Source organism: Oncorhynchus kisutch, linkage group LG8 (genome assembly GCF_002021735.2).
Source record: "Oncorhynchus kisutch isolate 150728-3 linkage group LG8, Okis_V2, whole genome shotgun sequence".
NCBI classification, from domain to species: Eukaryota; Metazoa; Chordata; class Actinopteri; order Salmoniformes; family Salmonidae; genus Oncorhynchus; species Oncorhynchus kisutch.
Genome location: NC_034181.2, coordinates 48,797,250 through 48,816,269, shown reverse-complemented (window position 1 = coordinate 48,816,269; position 19,020 = coordinate 48,797,250). Strand labels below are relative to the sequence as shown.

Below are 19,020 nucleotides of genomic sequence, written 5' to 3'. Positions count from 1 at the left end.
ATTTACTGCAAATTGAATGTACAATTGTGTAAGCTTACCTTGCAATGCAGCTGAAGTGCCATAGCTAGCTAACTATTTACTTGTTTATTGTGTAGTGGAGGATAAAAATAATTGTGCCTATGGATGTGTAGCTAGCTACAGTATATAGCTGATCTGTATATGGACCCTAAAACGTTAGGTTCTGAACTAATATTCATACCAATCTATGAACCTCAGCTATCATAGTTGTTGTATCAACTTCAAGTCTGAATGGCATTAATGAAGCCTATGGATAGAGTAGAATATAATAACTTTATTGTACCAAGGATGCAAGTCCTATATACACAAGTATCGTAGTTATTACCACGCATGAGATTCCCACATTGTAGCCTGTACATTTAATGTATTCACTGATCATGTACTCTTCCTTCTCAAATAAAGGTACGGTTCAGGTATGAATCTCTGAGACATTATTTTTCAGTCATATCAAACTCCATTATTTGAATGATGCTGTGTCTGCATGTATGTATTACAATTATACACTTCAACAGTGTTTACCACTCCTGCTCCTGGGACATCAATGATTACACATTGTAACTATGCAATAGACTAGAAACATGATTGATTTGTAATTCATAAATACAAAAAAACTATGCATATCTAACTCCCTTCATCTGCATTAATCTGAGGACACAGGATAGTATTTCAATGAGATACTTAATTTCAACCAGTGGAGAATGTGAAACGCTTCATTGAAAGAAGTTCATTATCCAGGTGTTATAAACACATAAATGCATTAGAATTGTAATCTTAAATCAGGAGGTGAAATGCAAAACTGACCGTGGATCATTACCTCATGGATTACTACTACTATTCAATGTAAAGCATCTCTTTAATAATACTTCCTCTTGACCCGACCAAGAGACATCTCACCTACGATCATGCTGTGCCCTCCGTGTCAGCCAGTTCAGATGCCGGAGGGGTTCACCAAAACAGATGATATAACCCAGAGGATTTAGGGAGAAGGGGGAGAGGGATGAAGTGAAGAAGAGAGACTGTTATTGTGTGTGTGTGGTCTCAGCTGGTGTCCACACTAAGTGGCTACAGAGTACTTTATGCTGAAATACAGACACATGAGGACAAACAATAGAAGATATTGTCAATAGAAGATACTGTATGTGACGCAAAGACCTATCAGTGTACCTGAAACATTTAAATATAGAGTGCTATGTGTCTCACCACTTGGTCATTGCAAGGCTAACCCCCAGGGAAATCATGACTTGGCAGCAACAGATAGTCCAGTGAAAACAGCTGTATTTATGTGGTGTAAATCTGAAAATTAGTAGCTGACATCTGAATAATTATTTTATTAAATGCATGTGAGACAGGTTCCATGTACAACAAGACAGGCAGAGATGGAGAAAAAGAACACAGAACAGTTTAATTACCTATGGTTATGGACACTTTTGCCTGCAATAAAGCTTCCACGGCCTGTTCCTTGGACAGTGAACATCTGTTAATATCTACATTTTCAACACCTTTGTCAGCTCGCTCTCTGAAAGTAAAGAAAGTAGATTATTTTTTATAGACCTGAAAACAATAACTGAGATATGAACATTCAATCCAAAGCAGCAGATGTCATTTGTAGGATACGTCAATACAGCCCAGTGCTGCTTACCTGAGATGCCATCTTCGTAGGTGTCCGCTTTGACTTCCTTTGTGTTGGAATAAAGTTGCATTCAGAACAATTATTTTTGATCGAAAATAAAAAAGGTTTTATCGACAAAAATCACAAATGTACCTCCATAGCATACAACAAGTTGCCTGTGAATAACCACAACTTCATACAAAAGTGTTACTTCATGCTGAATTCTTGACACAGAACCAAAAATGCTGCCATATCCTTCCAGGACACGCCCACAAGCGAGCACTCAGGAGTAGAATGATGACGCATGGGGAAGAGGGTAAGGAATGAGATAGGAACAGCAATTGGTTGCAAGTTGGGGAGGAGGGCTCATCGTGGAACAATAGACTATTCAACCTTCACTAAAGAATAGTCTAATAGCCTAGGTGTGAAAATCCCCCCTCCTATCACAGACCAGATTTGCCCTAATGACCAAGGGGTAGCATGCATCTCGATGTAATAAAGTAATGACTTTTCAAATAAGTTACCTTTACACGTTATGTTGGCTGACAATTTGTTAGCTACACTGTCCTTACGAACCACATAGCATATCATTACAGCAGTATATACCGGTATGTTAGCTTAGCTACCTAACGTTAGAAGTTACACATCAAACTTGCCAGTATATTAACTATAGGTTATCTAACTACACAATGTTTATTGACTTGATTATTCTCGTCATTCTTAGCTTAGCTAAATGGTGTAGTCGTTGTGCTTTCTCAATGGACATGCGGGTGCTTTCGTAAATTTGCTCTGGCTACCTGTAGGTTGGACAATAGAACGAGACAAAATCACCCAAGACTGAAAAACAGCTTGTTTGTTGGCTAAACTGGAACACTAGCACGAGCCCATGGCAAATGAATGGAATCGAGTGATGCTTAGAATTCCATAAAAAAATGTATCCCTTTTTATTTTACCACTACAATCTGTTCGTCGGACGAAACTGGAAAAAAAACAGCTTGTGTAGGATGTAAACATCTGCACCTTGATGGTGTCAACTTAGCGTAATGAAAAAGTAGGGAAAAGTAAAAACGTATATTTCTGGTCTAGCGATCGATGACAAACGAGCTCGCTGCCCAGACTTACATAATTACAAAGAGGAGATTCTCCTGATTTAAAATGGTGCCTGCGTAACAGTTTTAGCTTCTGTCCCTCTGCCCTACCTGGGCTCAAACCGGGGACCCTCTGCACACATAGACAACAGCCACCCTTGAAGCATCATTACCCATCGCTCCACAAAAGCCACAGCCCTTGCAGAGCAAGGGGAACAACTACTTCCAGGTCTCAGAGCGAGTGACGTCAGCGATTGAAACGCTAGTAGTGCGCACTCCGCTAACTAGGTAGCCATTTTACACCCGACTTGAAAGAAATCTAAACATACACATTGCGAGACATTTGGCGAAATAGACAGACATGCCTATATTTCCCCCATAGGAAACCGCAGAGTTCCAATATTATTTTTGTTGTATACATTTTGTTGTTTACATTTCAAATATAAAACAACATGAGCAGGTCTCATTGCCAACAATAGTGAAGCAGGCATTGTGACGTTGAACAATAAACTGGGAATAGAACGTTCGGAAGGCGAGTTGGTGCCACGGTGCTCAATAAAACAAATAGGAGCTAGCAGGGTGAAAAATGCACAAAAAAAAAAGGCCTGTCTTTTCGTCATTACTTCAAAACAACGACCTTACCAGCTCTGCTAGGGTGAGTAATATGGTCAGTGGTCTCATTTGTGTCTGGAAGTAGCTAGCCAACGTTAGCATGGGTGCTTGACTGCCATTGTAAGGCCAGAACATTCAAATCAACCCTACTCCTCGGCCCAAACGTCCAGTGTGTGCTCCGAGAGCGAAACGGTCTGAATTTACAAACCGACGATTTTTCTCTGAATGGAAACACCATAATATTAATCAAATTAATTAAGCCAAATGTCTTCAAATCAATCCCATATACTATGTTATTACAAAAAATGTTTTAAATTCTATGTAATGCCATTACGGAATACTAATTCTACAATTAGTATTCTACAAATACAAATACAAATTCTCAAAGATGCCCTCTGGTGGTCAAACTAGCAATAACTAGCAATAAAATCTACTTTTATTTGTCACATGCGCCGAATACAACGGGTGTAGACCCTAACCATTAAATGCTTGCTTATGAGCCCTTGCTAATGATGCAGAGTTAAAAAATAATACAAGCACCAGTAACAGATCAATGTGCAGGTGTATGGGGTATTTGAGGTAGATATGTACATGAAGGAAGGTTAAAGTGACTAGGCCTCAGGATAGAAAATAATAACAATAAAATAAAGAACTGAGTAACACCAGCATATGATTAGTGTGAAAGTGTGTGTGTTGTGTCAGTATGTTTGTGTTTGTGTGTGAGTATGTGTGTTTGTGTTGTCATAGATAGTCCGGGTAACCATTAATGAACAATTATCAGGCTATTTAGCAGTCTTATGGCATGGGAGCCTGTTGGTCCGAGAGCTGATCCTCCAGTACCATTTTCTGGACAATAGCAGAGTGAACAGTCTATGGCTTGAGTGGCTGGAGTTTTTCAGGCCTTCCTCTGACACTGCCTAATTTAGAGGTCTGGATGGCAGGGAGTTCGCCCCCAGTGATGTAATGTTTGTCTCTTAGCAGAGAATTGTGTCCATCTTGAACAACAACAAAGATGACACGGTGTACTCTCCCTTTAATAACCGTCTGGAGTCAGCATATTCCTTTTGTGTCAATGGTCTATCCATTACATGCTTTCATTGGCACTGTCTTTCTGTGTATCTGTAGCATTTCTGTCATTGCTTTGATGGCATTGATTAAGTTTGCTTTTGCCCCAGTATCTAGTTTAAATTCATGTCCCATTAACCTGTAGCGGTACTATCCATTTGTCCTCCAATACTGCATTTACCTGTGTCTGTTAAGTATTTTCTTTAACCATTTACACTCGTGGGAATTGACCTGCGTGGATAGTGCTAAATTTAAATGTTTCTTACAGATAAAATATCAAAAGCATTTGCACAAATCAAATCAAATCATATTTATATAGCCCTTCGTACATCAGCTGATATCTCAAAGTGCTGTACAGAAACCCAGCCTAAAACCCCAAACAGCAAGCAATGCAGGTGTAGAAGCACGGTGGCTAGGAAAAACTCCCTAGAAAGGCCAATACCTAGGAAGAAACCTAGAGAGGAACCAGGCTATGTGGGGTGGCCAGTCCTCTTCTGGCTGTGCCGGGTGGAGATTATAACAGAACATGGCCAAGATGTTCAAATGTTCATAAATGACCAGCATGGTCGAATAATAGTAAGGCAGAACAGTTGAAACTGGAGCAGCAGCACAGTCAGGTGGAAGTTGAAACTGGAGCAGCAGCATGGCCAGGTGGACTGGGGACAGCAAGGAGTCATCATGTCAGGTAGTCCTGGGGCATGGTCCTAGGGCTCAGGTCAGTTGAAACTGGAACAGCAGCATGGCCAGGTGGACTGGGGACAGCAAGGAGTCATCATGTCAGGTAGTCCTGGGGCATGGTCCTAGGGCTCAGGTCCTCCGAGAGAGAAAAAGAAAGAGAGAAGGAGAGAATTAGAGAACGCACACTTAGATTCACACAGGACACCGAATAGGACAGGAGAAGTACTCCAGATATAACAAACTGACCCCAGCCCCCCGACACATAAACTACTGCAGCATAAATACTGGAGGCTGAGACAGGAGGGGTCAGGAGACACTGTGGCCCCATCCGAGGACACCCCCGGACAGGGCCAAACAGGAAGGATATAACCCCACCCACTTTGCCAAAGCACAGCCCCCACACCACTAGAGGGATATCTTCAACCACCAACTTACCATCCTGAGACAAGGCTGAGTATAGCCCACAAAGATCTCCGCCACGGCACAACCCAAGGGGGGGGCGCCAACCCAGACAGGATGACCACAACAGTGAATCAACCCACTCAGGTGAACGCACCCCCTCCAGGGACGGCATGAGAGAGCCCCAGCAAGCCAGTGACTCAGCCCCTGTAATAGGGTTAGAGGCAGAGAATCCCAGTGGAAAGAGGGGAACAGGCCAGGCAGAGACAGCAAGGGCGGTTCGTTGCTCCAGAGCCTTTCCGTTCACCTTCCCACTCCTGGGCCAGACTACACTCAATCATATGACCCACTGAAGAGATGAGTCTTCAGTAAAGACTTAAAGGTTGAGACCGAGTTTGCGTCTCTGACATGGGTAGGCAGACCGTTCCATAAAAATGGAGCTCTATAGGAGAAAGCCCTGCCTCCAGCTGTTTGCTTAGAAATTCTAGGGACAATTAGGATGCCTGCGTCTTGTGACCGTAGCGTACGTGTAGGTATGTACGGCAGGACCAAATCAGAGAGATAGGTAGGAGCAAGCCCACGTAATGCTTTGTAGGTTAGCAGTAAAACCTTGAAATCAGCCCTTGCTTTGACAGGAAGCCAGTGTAGAGAGGCTAGCACTGGAGTAATATGATCAAATTTTTTGGTTCTAGTCAGGATTCTAGCAGCCGTATTTAGCACTAACTGAAGTTTATTTAGTGCTTTATCTGGGTAGCCGGAAAATAGAGCATTGCAGTAGTCTAACCTAGAAGTGACAAAAGCATGGATTAATTTTTCTGCATCATTTTTGGACAGAAAGTTTCTGATTTTTGCAATGTTACGTAGATGGAAAAAAGCTGTCCTCGAAATGGTCTTGATATGTTCTTCAAAAGAGAGATCAGGTTCCAGAGTAATGCCGAGGTCCTTCACAGTTTTATTTGAGACGACTGTACAACCATTAAGATTAATTGTCAGATTCATCAGAAGATCTCTTTGTTTCTTGGGACCTAGAACAAGCATCTCTGTTTTGTCCGAGTTTAATAGTAGAAAGTTTGCAGCCATCCACTTCCTTATGTCTGAAACACATGCTTCTAGCGAGGGCAATTTTGGGGCTTCACCATGTTTCATTGAAATGTACAGCTGTGTGTCATCCGCATAGCAGTGAAAGTTTACATTATGTTTTCGAATAACGTCCCCAAGAGGTAAAATATATAGTGAAAACAATAGTGCTCCTAAAACGGAACCTTGAGGAACACCGAAATTTACAGTTGATTTGTCAGAGGACAAACCATTCACAGAGACAAACTGATATCTTTCCGACAGATAAGATCTAAACCAGGCCAGAACATGTCCGTGTAGACCAATTTGGGTTTCCAATCTCTCCAAAAGAATGTGGTGATCGATGGTATCAAAAGCAGCACTAAGGTCTAGGAGCACGAGGACAGATGCAGAGCCTCGGTCCGATGCCATTAAAATGTCATTTACCACCTTCACAAGTGCCGTCTCAGTGCTATGATGGGGTCTAAAACCAGACTGAAGCATTTCGTATACATTGTTTGTCTTCAGGAAGGCAGTGAGTTGCTGCGCAACAGCCTTCTCAAAAATTTTTGAGAGGAATGGAAGATTCGATATAGGCCGATAGTTTTTGATATTTTCTGGGTCAAGGTTTGGCTTTTTCAAGAGAGGCTTTATTACTGCCACTTTTAGTGAGTTTGGTACACATCCAGTGGATAGAGAGCCGTTTATTATGTTCAACATAGGAGGGCCAAGCACAGGAAGCAGCTCTTTCAGTAGTTTAGTTGGAATAGGGTCCAGTATGCAGCTTGAAGGTTTAGAGGCCATGATTATTTTCATCATTGTGTCAAGAGATATAGTACTAAAACACTTGAGCGTCTCTCTTGATCCTAGGTCCTGGCAGAGTTGTGCAGACTCAGGACAACTGAGGTTTGGAGGAATACGCAGGTTTAAAGAGGAGTCCGTAATTTGCTCCTAATAATCATAATCTTTTCCTCAAAGAAGTTCATGAATTTATCACTGCTAAAGTGAAAGTCATCCTCTCTTGGGGAATGCTGCTTTTTAGTTAGCTTTGCGACAGTATTAAAAAGGAATTTCGGATTGTTCTTATTTTCCTCAATTAAGTTAGAAAAATAGGATGATCGAGCAGCAGTAAGGGCTCTACGGTACTGCACGGTACCGTCCTTCCAAGCTAGTCGGAAGACTTCCAGTTTGGTGTGGCGCCATTTCCGTTCCAATTTTCTGGAAGCTTGCTTCAGAGCTCGGGTATTTTCTGTGTACCAGGGAGCTAGTTTCTTATGAGACATTTTTTTAGTTTTTAGGTGTGCAACTGCATCTAGGGTATTGCGCAAGGTTAAATTGAGATCCTCAGTTAGGTGGTTAACTGATTTTTGTCCTCTGGCGTCCTTGGGTAGGCAGAGGGAGTCTGGAAGGGCATCAAGGAATCTTTGTGTTGTCTGTGAATTTATAGCACGACTTTTGATGTTCCTTGGTAGGGGTCTAAGCAGATTATTTGTTGCAATTGCAAACGTAATAAAATGGTGGTCCAGGATTATGAGGAAAAACATTAAGATCCTAAGTAATTTATACCAAGAAATAAATACTAAGATCAAGGGCTGCACTTTTTCAACGGGATAACAACAAATTGCTGGTAAGTGGTCTAAAGTGGTCTATGCCATGTCATCTTGTAACTGTACATAAAACATAGTGATCATAAACGTTGACGGTGTATATGACATGAGTTTTATGATATGGAAATGTAAAGTGTACATTTTGGTGTTTGGCTTGCTTTTATGAAATCAAAGCAGTATTTATTATAATCCTCAATGTCTCATATGTCAAAATACATAGTCCTCTTAATTTACAGCATTTCCCTCACTCAGACAACAAAAAGTAGTCCAATTAGCGGGAGGGATAGGGGCGGCATCTTGTCACGCGAGGTCCTCAAGTTTAGAACGGCTGTCAGTTAAAACCCATACAGCACTCTGAAACGCAGAGCCAGAGCTCTGACGTCACATACAGTATATGTACTATACAGCCACTGCGTTCAGATTTAGGCATTTATCAGTGCCCAAATGTGATTCACTTTTCAACCACATTTTTTTTGCAATGTTGCAGGATGCATGTTTTAGAATATTTATTTTTCTTTTCACTCTGTAAATTACTCCACAATTTGTATTGTGTGTTCAACACTATTATTGTACACAGAGCGAGTCCATGTAACTTATTATGTGACTTTATACTACTGAACTTAATTTGGCTTGCCATAACAACGGGGTTGAATACTTAGTGACTCCAGATATTTCAGCTTTTAATTTTGTATGAATTTGTAAAAAATTCCACTTTGAAATTATGGGGTATTGTGTGTAGGCCAGTGAAGAGAAATCTAAATGTAATCCATTTGAAATTTAAAGCTGTATGTAACACAACAAATTGTGAAAAAAGTTGAGGGGTGTAAATACTTTCTGAAGGCACTGTAATGTTCGTCACGTTTCAATAAGAAAGCATACTCTTAAGGAACAGCTAGCTTGTGCTATTCATTTTTTATTTATCATTTATTAAAGTTAATTGTTTACATGACCTTTCAACTGTTGTAAAGCACTGTTGTTGTTCAATACCAATTATACCGCTCACACTTAGTGGTAGAATAACAAATTGCAAGATAACTGCAGCTCATTACAACTTTCTGTTCATATTTCATTGTAGTGAAATTATGAAGAACTTTCTAGTGACTATGCAAAAGCATACAAAAACATTGTCCCCCTTTCCCCAATATGTCATAACTTTTTTTAATTGAACCTTTATTTAACTAGGCAAGTCAGTTAACAACAAATTCTTATTAACAATGACAGCCTACACCAGCCAAATTCAGACAACGCTGGGCCAATTGTGCACCACCCTATGGGACTCCCAATCACAGCCGTTTGTCATACAGCCTGGATTCAAACCAGCGTGTCTGTAGTGACACCTCTAGCAATGAGATGCAGTGCTAGACCTCTGCGCCACTCAGGAGCCCATGACATTTACATAGAATCTGTATGATCTAGTGTCAAAAGGTTAACTTGAGAAGTTGCAGGGATCCAATGACAATGTTACTCAAAAATGTATGTTATCACTACATTTAGAAGAAGAGCCAAAAAAGAAGACTGCCAGAGAGGAGAAAGAGATGAAAAAGGAGACAAAACATTTGAAGAAGAAAGTCATCCATGACTTTTTCAACAAGAAAGGTATAGCCTACTTTGTTTATTCCTGTGAAATGTCAAATCTGTGGGGTTTGTAGGCTAAGTGATAACTTATACAGTCAAAGTAAAATGTCAAGCATGTGAGTTATGTATATTTGGTAACTTTGGATTTAAAATATATCATATATTTTATGTTAGTGTACAATACATGACACAAATATTTTAATTTCTAGATAGAAACTGGAAAGTTTATTAACATGACTCAATCACGCTTTAATTAAAGTTGTGGTGGAACCCAAAAAGAAGGTGGACAAAAAGGTGAAGGAGACAAAGAAGGATGTTCAGTCAACTCTTTGGAAATCTGGTATGCCACTGTTATTTTTTGTTACATTTCTTTGTAACCCCATTGAGCATGTCATTTAAAGCAGGAATGCACAGGTCGTGAGTGACCCTGTGGTGCCTTGACTTCTTGTGTCGTGTTTTTACATCAAACGAAAACAAGGGCATTGAGCCCAGAGCTGCCTTGGACTGGCCTTCTGCATGGTGTTTAATTTTTTAAATAAAATGTCACCTTTATTTAACTAGGCAAGTCAGTTTGGAACAAATTCTTATTTACAATGACGGCCAAACCAGGACGACTCTGGGCCAATTGTGCACCGCCCTATTGAACTCCCAATCATGGCCAGATGTGATACAGCCTGGCTTCAAACCAGGGACTGTAGTGTCACCTCTTGCACTGAGATGCAGTGCCTTAGACCGCTGCGCCACTCGGGAGCAAAAAACAAACATATTTTTGTTAAATCCTGCCTACTCGAATGACCCTGGTGCCATGGCCCCGAACTTGCAAGCTAGCTAACTTTACAGCCACCAGAAACAAACACAGAGCAGACAAAGTCAACAAGCTAGCTAACGTGTTTGCAGATAAACTGCCCTTGTAGCAGGGACAAAAGAAACAAGTATCGTTCTCAGTTCTGAATCAACTCGATCCCCAAAAGATAAAAAGAAGCAAGAAAAATATGGCTCATGCCCAAGCCGGATAAACATTGGAATGAATTTTGAAAGGAGTGATGCCAAAATGGCCACCATTCTCATGGACTGGTAGGTAAGTGTTTGGTAGCGTTTTTAGCCTGCTAGCTAGTTTCGCTGCTAACCTTAGTGTGTTCAATGTTCATGCTAGCTAATATGGCTACTTAGCTAGCTAGCTAACATCTTCTGTATTCTGACTGTTTTGTACTCAAAGGAATCTAACAATTGCATCATGTAGCTACACTGCATGAACCCCACAAGATGCCAAATGCCTTTCTTTTAACTAGCTAATGTTAGCTGCTATAGCTAGATGTGCAGATTGTTGACATGATAATGTTTGTGAGTTGGTGGTTGACAGCATTTCTGGCACAGGACCACCACTAGCTATTCTCAGGGAGATACTGGTGAAGAAAATCTGATTTAGAGGGAACCGGAGGCTGTACAAGTTGTGGTTGTGCAAACCCCAACACAGGAGGAGAGGTAAGAAATACTGTATGCATTTTTTGTTACACTTTGTGACTCTTTCATTATTTTGTTGGTAATCGACCAAAATAATTAGCTATGATTGCCTGTTTAGCACATTGTCTGCCTATATACAGTATTGATTTCTACCTGGTGTAGAACTACCCACCAGGACAAATTAAATTAATATCCAGTCAAATAACAATGGCTAATCTGCATGAAATATGAGCCAACAAGTAATAGCACTTTGCACTTGCACAACACCACATACTCAGTAAAGGACACTGTTGTGATACTGACTCATTTGGTGGTAAACCCCCCCCCCCTCCCCTCCCCCATTTAGCTGTAGTCAAAATATAGTTGATGGTGATTCACAACCCTGGAGAGCATTAAAGAAGATGAGGTGGATGAATTCATCAGCGGTGCCTTCGTTCACACTATAAAGTACTAATATTAATTGTTATCAATAGCCCGCTATTGTTGTTTTACTGCTGCACTTTAATTATTTGTTATTTTTATCTCTTACTTTTTAAAAATAGGTATTTTCTTAACTGCATTGTTGGTTAAAGGCTTGTAAGTAAGCTTTTCACTGTAAGGTCGTATGTGACAAATACGATTTGATTTGATTTGATATTCCATCAATATTATGTTATCAAATCAACATTTATTTGGCATATACACAGGATACTGTGGGGTGTATACGGGAATATTGCATTGCATTGTACCGTGTACTATTCAATTAACTAATTTGTTACATTTTTTCCCAATATCAACCTTTAATGCACAGGAGAACTTGGACCTGTTGGATGGAGGAAACAAAGTCAGCCATAGATGATGACGAACATCCTAACCCTTCAACTACATTACATGCGTTGCCATGGCTTTCCCACCTTTCACCCCCTACTAGTAGGTAATCAGAGCCGATATGACCTCAATATATACTTATGACCCTGCTACAGAAGTTAAATGTTTAATGGTTGTTTTGCATGTTCAATTCCATATTTAATTTAAATAATGAGAAATAAATTTGATGTGGTTGGTTTCTTATGTAGTAAGTTAGAACGTCACATTGACAATGCTGATGACAACGCATGTAGTGTAGCTGAAGGGTTAGGATGTTTGTCATCTTCAATGGTTGACTTTGTTTCCTCCATCCAACAGGTCCAAGCCATCCTTTGCATTATATGCCAAGAGTGTGCAAAGCTGTCATCAAGGCTACTTTGAAGAATCTCAAATATAAATCATATTTTGATTTGCTTAACACTTTTTGGGTTACTACGTGATTCCATATGTGTAATTTCATAGTTTTGATGTATTCACTATTATTCTACAATGTAGAAAATTTTAAAAATAAAGAAAACCCTGGAATGAGTAGGAGTGTCCAAACTTTTGACTGGTAGTGTACTTTTATATATATATAGTGCATCTGATTTCCTTATATGAACTCTAACTCAGTAAAATCTTTGAAATTGTTGCATGTTGCGTTTACATTTTTTGACCGTGTAGTTTAAAGGCATTGGGCATCTTTGTGAATTCTGTAGTATAGCTACATGATGCTGTCGTTACATTCCTTTGAGTACAAAACATTCTGAATACAGAAGATGTTAGCTTGCTGGCTAAGTAGCTGTATTAGCTGGCTTGAACTTTGAACACACTAAGGCTAGCAGGCTAAAAACACAACCAAACACTTACCTACCAGTCTATTAGAGAGGTTGCCCTTTCGGCGTCACTCTTCCACCTTTCAAAATTAATTTCAACGTAAACATTTGCAGTCTTTTCCGGATTATTTTTCTCTTTTGGGGTAGAGTTGATTCAGATCCAAGAACCGAGAACAATGCTTGTTTATTTTTGTCCCTGCTACAAGGACAGTTTATTTGTAAACAAGTTCACTAGTTTGTCCGCTTTGTCTGCTCTGTGTTTGTTTTTGGCAGCTATTACTTTAACTTGCTTGCAAGTGATTTTCAATTCCGGGACCATGGCAGCAGGGACATTTGAGTATGCTGGATTTAACACACCTTGCCCAGAAGGCCAGCCCAAGGTGGCTCAGGGCTCAACCCTCTTTTTTTCATTCAAAGTGAAAACCCTACACAAGAAGTGGGGCAACATAGGGTAGCCAATGACCTATGGATTCTTGCTTTAAATTACAGTACTTTAAAAAGTGACATTTCCCGAATGTTTCTCTGTGGTACCATGTTACACCTAACACAAAGTTCAGTGGCAGTTTCATGTTGTGTCTTCAAGAACCCTCCATGGCTTTGCAAAAATGTAAGTCGTAATTTACATGATAAACTGAACCCATTATCTGATACACAATAATACACAACGTAACGGTGGACTACCATGAAATGTCAAATGTTTTTTGAATGAATTGCCCCTTTTTAATGCAACCGCTGTGTCAGATTTCAATTTTCTTCTACAGAAAAAACATACCATGAAATAATCTGAGTACAGCTCTCAGAGCCCAATCCAGCCAGACATATCTGCATTGTTGGAGTCAACATTTGTCAGAAATAGCATTATAAATATTCACTTACCTTTGATGATCATCAGAATGCACTCCCAAGAATCCCAGTTCCACAAAAAATGTTTGATTTGTTTGATTAAATTAATAATTTATGTCCAAATAGCTACTTGTTGTTAGCGCGTTCAGCCCCGTAATCCATCTTCATGAGGCGCGATCGCTAGGTCCAGACAAAGTCCAAAAGTTCCGTTACAGTCCGTAGAAACATGTCAACCGATGTATAGAATCAATCTTTAGAATGTTTTAACATAAATCTTCAATAATATTGAAGATGGAACGGGAACAGGAGCTATCTCTCACGTGAACGAGCATCACGAGCCTATGGCACTCTGCCAGACCACTGACTGAAACAGCCCTTATGAGCCCCTTCTTTACAGTAGAAGCCTCAAAAAAGTTTCTAAAGACGGTTGACATCTAGTGGAAACCTTAGGAAGGGCAATATGACCCCATAGACACTGTGTATTTGATAGGCCAAGCTTTGAAAAACTACAAACCTCAGATTTCCCACTTCCTGGTTGGATGTTTCTCTGGTTTTTGCCTGCCATATGAGTTCTGTTATACTCACAGACATCATTCAAACCATTGTAGAAACTTCAGAGTGTTTTCTATCCAAATCTACTAATAATATGCATATCTTAGCAACTGTGACTGAGAAGCAGGCAGTTTACTCTGGGCATGCTTTTCATCCAAAATTGAAAATGCTGCTCCCTATCCCAAACAGGTTATTACGGAGAAGTCTCTTTAATTCTGTGAATAAAACTTGTATCTTTTATCATTGTTTATTATGAGTATTTCTGGAAATTGATGTGGCTCTCTGCAAAATCACTGGATGTTTTGGAAGCAAAACATTACTGCACGTAACGTGCCAATGTAAACTGAGATTTTTGGATATAAATATGAACTTTATTGAACAAAACATGCATGTATTGTGTAACATGATGTCCTATGAGTGTCATCTGATGAAGATCAAAGGTTAGTGATTAATTTTATCTATATTTCTGCTTTTTTTCTGTGTTTTTTTTGTAAATTGGCTCTGACCTAACATAATCATATGTTGTGCTTTCGCTGTAAAGCCTTTTTGAAATCAGACAGGATGGGTAGATAAACTTCTTGTTAATCTTTCATTTGGTGTATTGGACTTGTTTATGTGTGAAAGTTACGTATTAAAAAAAAAAAAAAAGATTTTCGCGTGCTGCCTTTTCAGCGGAATGTTTGAATGAATTGCCCCTTAAGAACATTAAACACATAATTTAAGTTCAAGTGCTTAAATTTCCTGAGTGCTTTGCTGTGGAGTACAGTATCATGTTGCACTAAGTTGGATGTATTCTAACAACCCATGCAATGGCTTAGCATAGAAGCAAGTAATTACTGCCGTGAAACTGAATTAATCCATTATCTAATATTGCATTGCCTTTGTTTTCAGACGATGAATCCAAGAACCCTGTCAAGGTGGTGAAGACAGAAGAGTCCACCATGAAAAAAGAACATATTAATGTTAATAAAGAAGGTAATGGCTATTACGGGACAGGTAAAACTAGTCTGTTATTACAGAGATTTGAAAGTCTAGGTTTGAAATAAAATTTAACCAAATACCGTTCCAATGGTGGCGCTCTAAACATACACAAAATCCCATAGGAACACAGCCATATTAAAAGCGCAGGGCTTGTGCAAGTCCCATTTCTTCATTTTTTTGTCTTACAGGAATGATATACAGTGCATGAATACTGATATACAGTATTCAGACCCCTTGACCTTTTTACATTGTGTTACACTACAGTCTTATTCTAAAATTGATTAAATTGTTTTTTCCCCCTAATCAATCTACACAGAATACCCCACAATGACAAAGGAAAAACAGGTTTTTAGAAATGCTTGCTAATTTATAAAAACATTTTTTTTTTACATAAGACTTCTTGGATATGACGCTACAAGTTTGGCACATCTGTTTCTCCAATTCTTCTCTAGAGATCCTCTCAAGCTCTGTCAGGTTGGATGAGGAGCGTAGCTGCACAGATTTGTTCAGGTCTCTCCAGAGATGTTCGATCAGGTTCGAGTCCGGGATCTGGTTGGGCCAATCAAGGACATTCAGAGACTTGTCCCGAAGGTGAACCTTCGCCCCAGTCTGAGGTCATTGATCTCTGTACTTTTCTATGTTCATCTCTGCCGCGATCCTGACTAGTCTCCCAGTCGATTTCTGCTGAAAAACATCCCCACAGCATGATCCTGCCACCACCATGCTTCACCATGTGCCTTTTTTTGAGGAGTGGCTTCCATCTGGCCACTCTACCATAAAGGCCTGTTTGGTGGAGTGCTGCAGAGATATTTGTCCTTCTGGAAGGTTCTCCCATCTCTACAGAGGAACTCTAGAGCTCTGTCAGAGTGACCATCGGGTTCTTGGTCACCTCCCTGAACAAGGCCCTTCTCCCTCGATTGCTCAGTTTGGCCGTGTGGCCAGCTCTTGGAAGAGTCTTGATGGTTCCAAACTTCTTCAATTTAAAACTTCTTATGGCTTAGATCCCACTACTGGGATCGATATGACAACAGCCAGTGAAAGTGCAGGGCGCCAAATTCAAACAACAGAACTCTCATAACTAAAATTCCTCAAACATACAAGTATTTTACACCATTTTAAAGATAAACTCGTTGTTAATCCCACCAAAGTGTCCGATTTCAAATAGGCTTTACGGTAAAAGCACACCAAATGATTATGTCAGGTGAGTGCCCAGTCACAGAAAAACATTTTCCAGCCAAAGAGAGGATTCACAAAAAGCACAAATAGAGATAAAATGAATCACTAACCTTTGATGATCTTCATCAGATGACACTCATACAACTTCCTGTTACACAATACATGTATGTTTTGTTCGATAAAGTTCATATTTATATCCAAAAATCTCAGTTTACATTGGTGCGTTATGTTCAGTAGTTCCAAAACATCAGGTGATTTGCAGAGAGCCACATCAATTTACAGAAATACTCATAATAAACATTGATAAAAGATTCAAGTGTTACACATGGAATTATAGATCCACTTCTCCTTAATGCAACTGCTGTGTCAGATTTCAAAAAAACTATACGGAAAAAGCACACCATGCAATAATCTGTGTACAGCGCTCAGACACAAAAACAAGCCATATAGATATCCGCCATGTTGTGGAGTCAACATTAGTCAGAAATAGCATTATAAATATTCACTTACCTTTGATGATCTTCATCAGAACGCACTCCCAGGTATCCCAGTTCCACAATAAATGTTTGTTTTGTTCGATAAAGTCCATAATTTATGTTCAAATACCTCCTTGTTGTTCGCGTATTTAGTTCACAAATCCAAATTCATGAGTCGCGATCACAAGTTCCAGACGGAAAGTCAAAAAGTTCCGTTACGGTCCGTAGAAACATGTCAAACTATGTATAGAATCAATCTTTAGGATGTTTTTAACATAGATCTACAATAATGTTCCAACCTGAGAATTCCTTTGTCTTTAGAAATGCAATGGAACGCAGCTACCTCTCACGGGAGCGCACATGATCAGCTCATGGTAGACACCTGACTGAAAGAGCTCTCATTCCCTCCTCCTTCATAGTAGAAGCCTGAAACAAGGTTCTAAAGACTGTTGACATCTAGTGGAAGCCTTAGGAAGTGCAATATGATCCCATAGACACTGGATATTCGATAGGCAATGAGATTAACAACTACAAACCTCAGAATACTCACTTCCTGGTTGGATTTTTTCTCAGGTTTTTGCCTGCCATATGAGTTCTGTTATACTCACAGACATCATTCAAACAGTTTTAGAAACGTCAGACTGATTTCTATCAAAATCTACTAATAATATGCATATCTTAGCTTCTGGGCCTGAGTAGCAGGCAGTTTACTCTGGGCACCTTATTCATCCAAGCTACTCCCCAGCCATAAGAAGTTTTAAGAATGATGGAGGCCATAGTGTTCTTGTGGACCTTCAATGGTACCCTTCCCATGATCTGTGCCTTTACACAATCCTGTCTCAGAGCTCTACGGACAATTCCTTTGACCTATTGCCTTTTTTTTTGCTCTGTCATACACTGCTGACATGCACGCTTATGGGGAAGGACATTCAACAAGCACAGCACTTACACAAATGACTGGTGATTGGCTAAGAGAAATTGATGTTAAAAAGGTTGTGGGGGGTTTTTTGTTAGACTTCAGTGTGACTTTTGACAATTTTTGCCTAAAATTACATCATTTTTTTGTAAACAAGACACAGACAGGTGAGGAAACTTTAAACTAATTTTCCCATTCACTTTTCCTATTGCAAGTGAATGACGGCATATGTGGATGTTGTCGAACGTGGAAACTGAAACCTGTCGAAACTGAATCCTGAACTAAAGACCTTAAAAGCTGACAGTGTTTTATGTACTTTTATTTTATTTTGAATCCTGCAGCTCTTGTTGGGCTAAATTGCTGTGAGCGCTGCTATCTGTCCCGGGATCCTGCCAGATTCCGTATAGAGCCTAGCTGGCTCTGCGGGCTCTAATGGAGGCCGCTATTGAACGCTTCCAACATTGCTGGAGCTGCGTTTACTTTACTTTGTTCTGGGACAATGTGAAACACGTTGACTTTCAATGTAGCAACTGATTGCTTGCAGAGAACTACAGGAGCAAAGTAGCTACTCTTAACAAGCAAGTAGCAGACCTACATAAGCTAATGGGGAACCCACGCCCGCCTACTTTTTATTTTTCTTCCACCCCAGTAGCTGGATGCCGCTCTGGTCTGGTGGAAGTTTCGCTGCCGTGTCGGCTCTTCATAGCTGACTGGCCGGTGCTAGGCAGGGTTCCATCCCCGAAGGGATCTCCTCCTTCCCTGGAGTACGAAGCTGATCTCGACCCAACCGACCAGCCATGGAGGTACGTCACTCTCCGAGGAAGTTGAAGAAGGCGTCCTCTGGCAACAGGGGTCTTCATGGAGATGTTGAGCCCGGAATTGACACAGACCAGAAACAGCTTTGCCGCCCTGGATCCAGAGGTTCCGGCGCCTTCATCCGTGGTGGCATCCCAATCAAGATTGGATCCGGAGGTACATGCGTCTTCGTCCTCGGCTCGGTCTCCCTCTCTGGTGGCTTCTACCTCGGGTTCCTGACCGTGAGGCTGCCTGAGAGACCGGCCCATTCAACATCAACAGGAGTCATCATAGGCAGTTCTATGGTGAGAAATATCTCGGTCCCCAAGGCAAAAACCCTGTGCTACACAGGAGCACGAGTACAGGACATAACAAGGCTGCTTCCGACTGTTCTACTACAGATGCTGGGAGCTGACTCTGTCGTAGTCCATGTTGGGTCCAACGACATCGGG

At 40.5% G+C, this 19,020-nt stretch overlaps 1 protein-coding gene and 1 long non-coding RNA gene across 51 annotated transcripts in view; both read left to right on the top strand.

Moving 5' to 3' along the window:
* Positions 1-19,020, top strand: part of si:ch211-266g18.10 (titin) — a 149,038-nt gene that overhangs the window by 53,333 nt on the left and 76,685 nt on the right. For 49 of the 50 annotated variants that reach the window (XM_031830529.1, XM_031830528.1, XM_031830481.1 and 46 more), the window contains 3 exons: positions 9,627-9,728; positions 9,967-10,047; positions 15,116-15,199. In XM_031830529.1, the coding sequence (XP_031686389.1) occupies positions 9,627-9,728; positions 9,967-10,047; positions 15,116-15,199 (267 nt within the window). The remainder of the gene's footprint in view (positions 1-9,626; positions 9,729-9,966; positions 10,048-15,115; positions 15,200-19,020) is intronic. The other variant, XM_031830508.1, reaches the window with a different exon arrangement.
* On the top strand, positions 11,201-12,446 carry LOC116374856 (uncharacterized). The gene is made up of 3 exons (XR_004210837.1): positions 11,201-11,615; positions 11,959-12,081; positions 12,333-12,446. It is a non-coding gene; the product is annotated as an uncharacterized LOC116374856 (long non-coding RNA).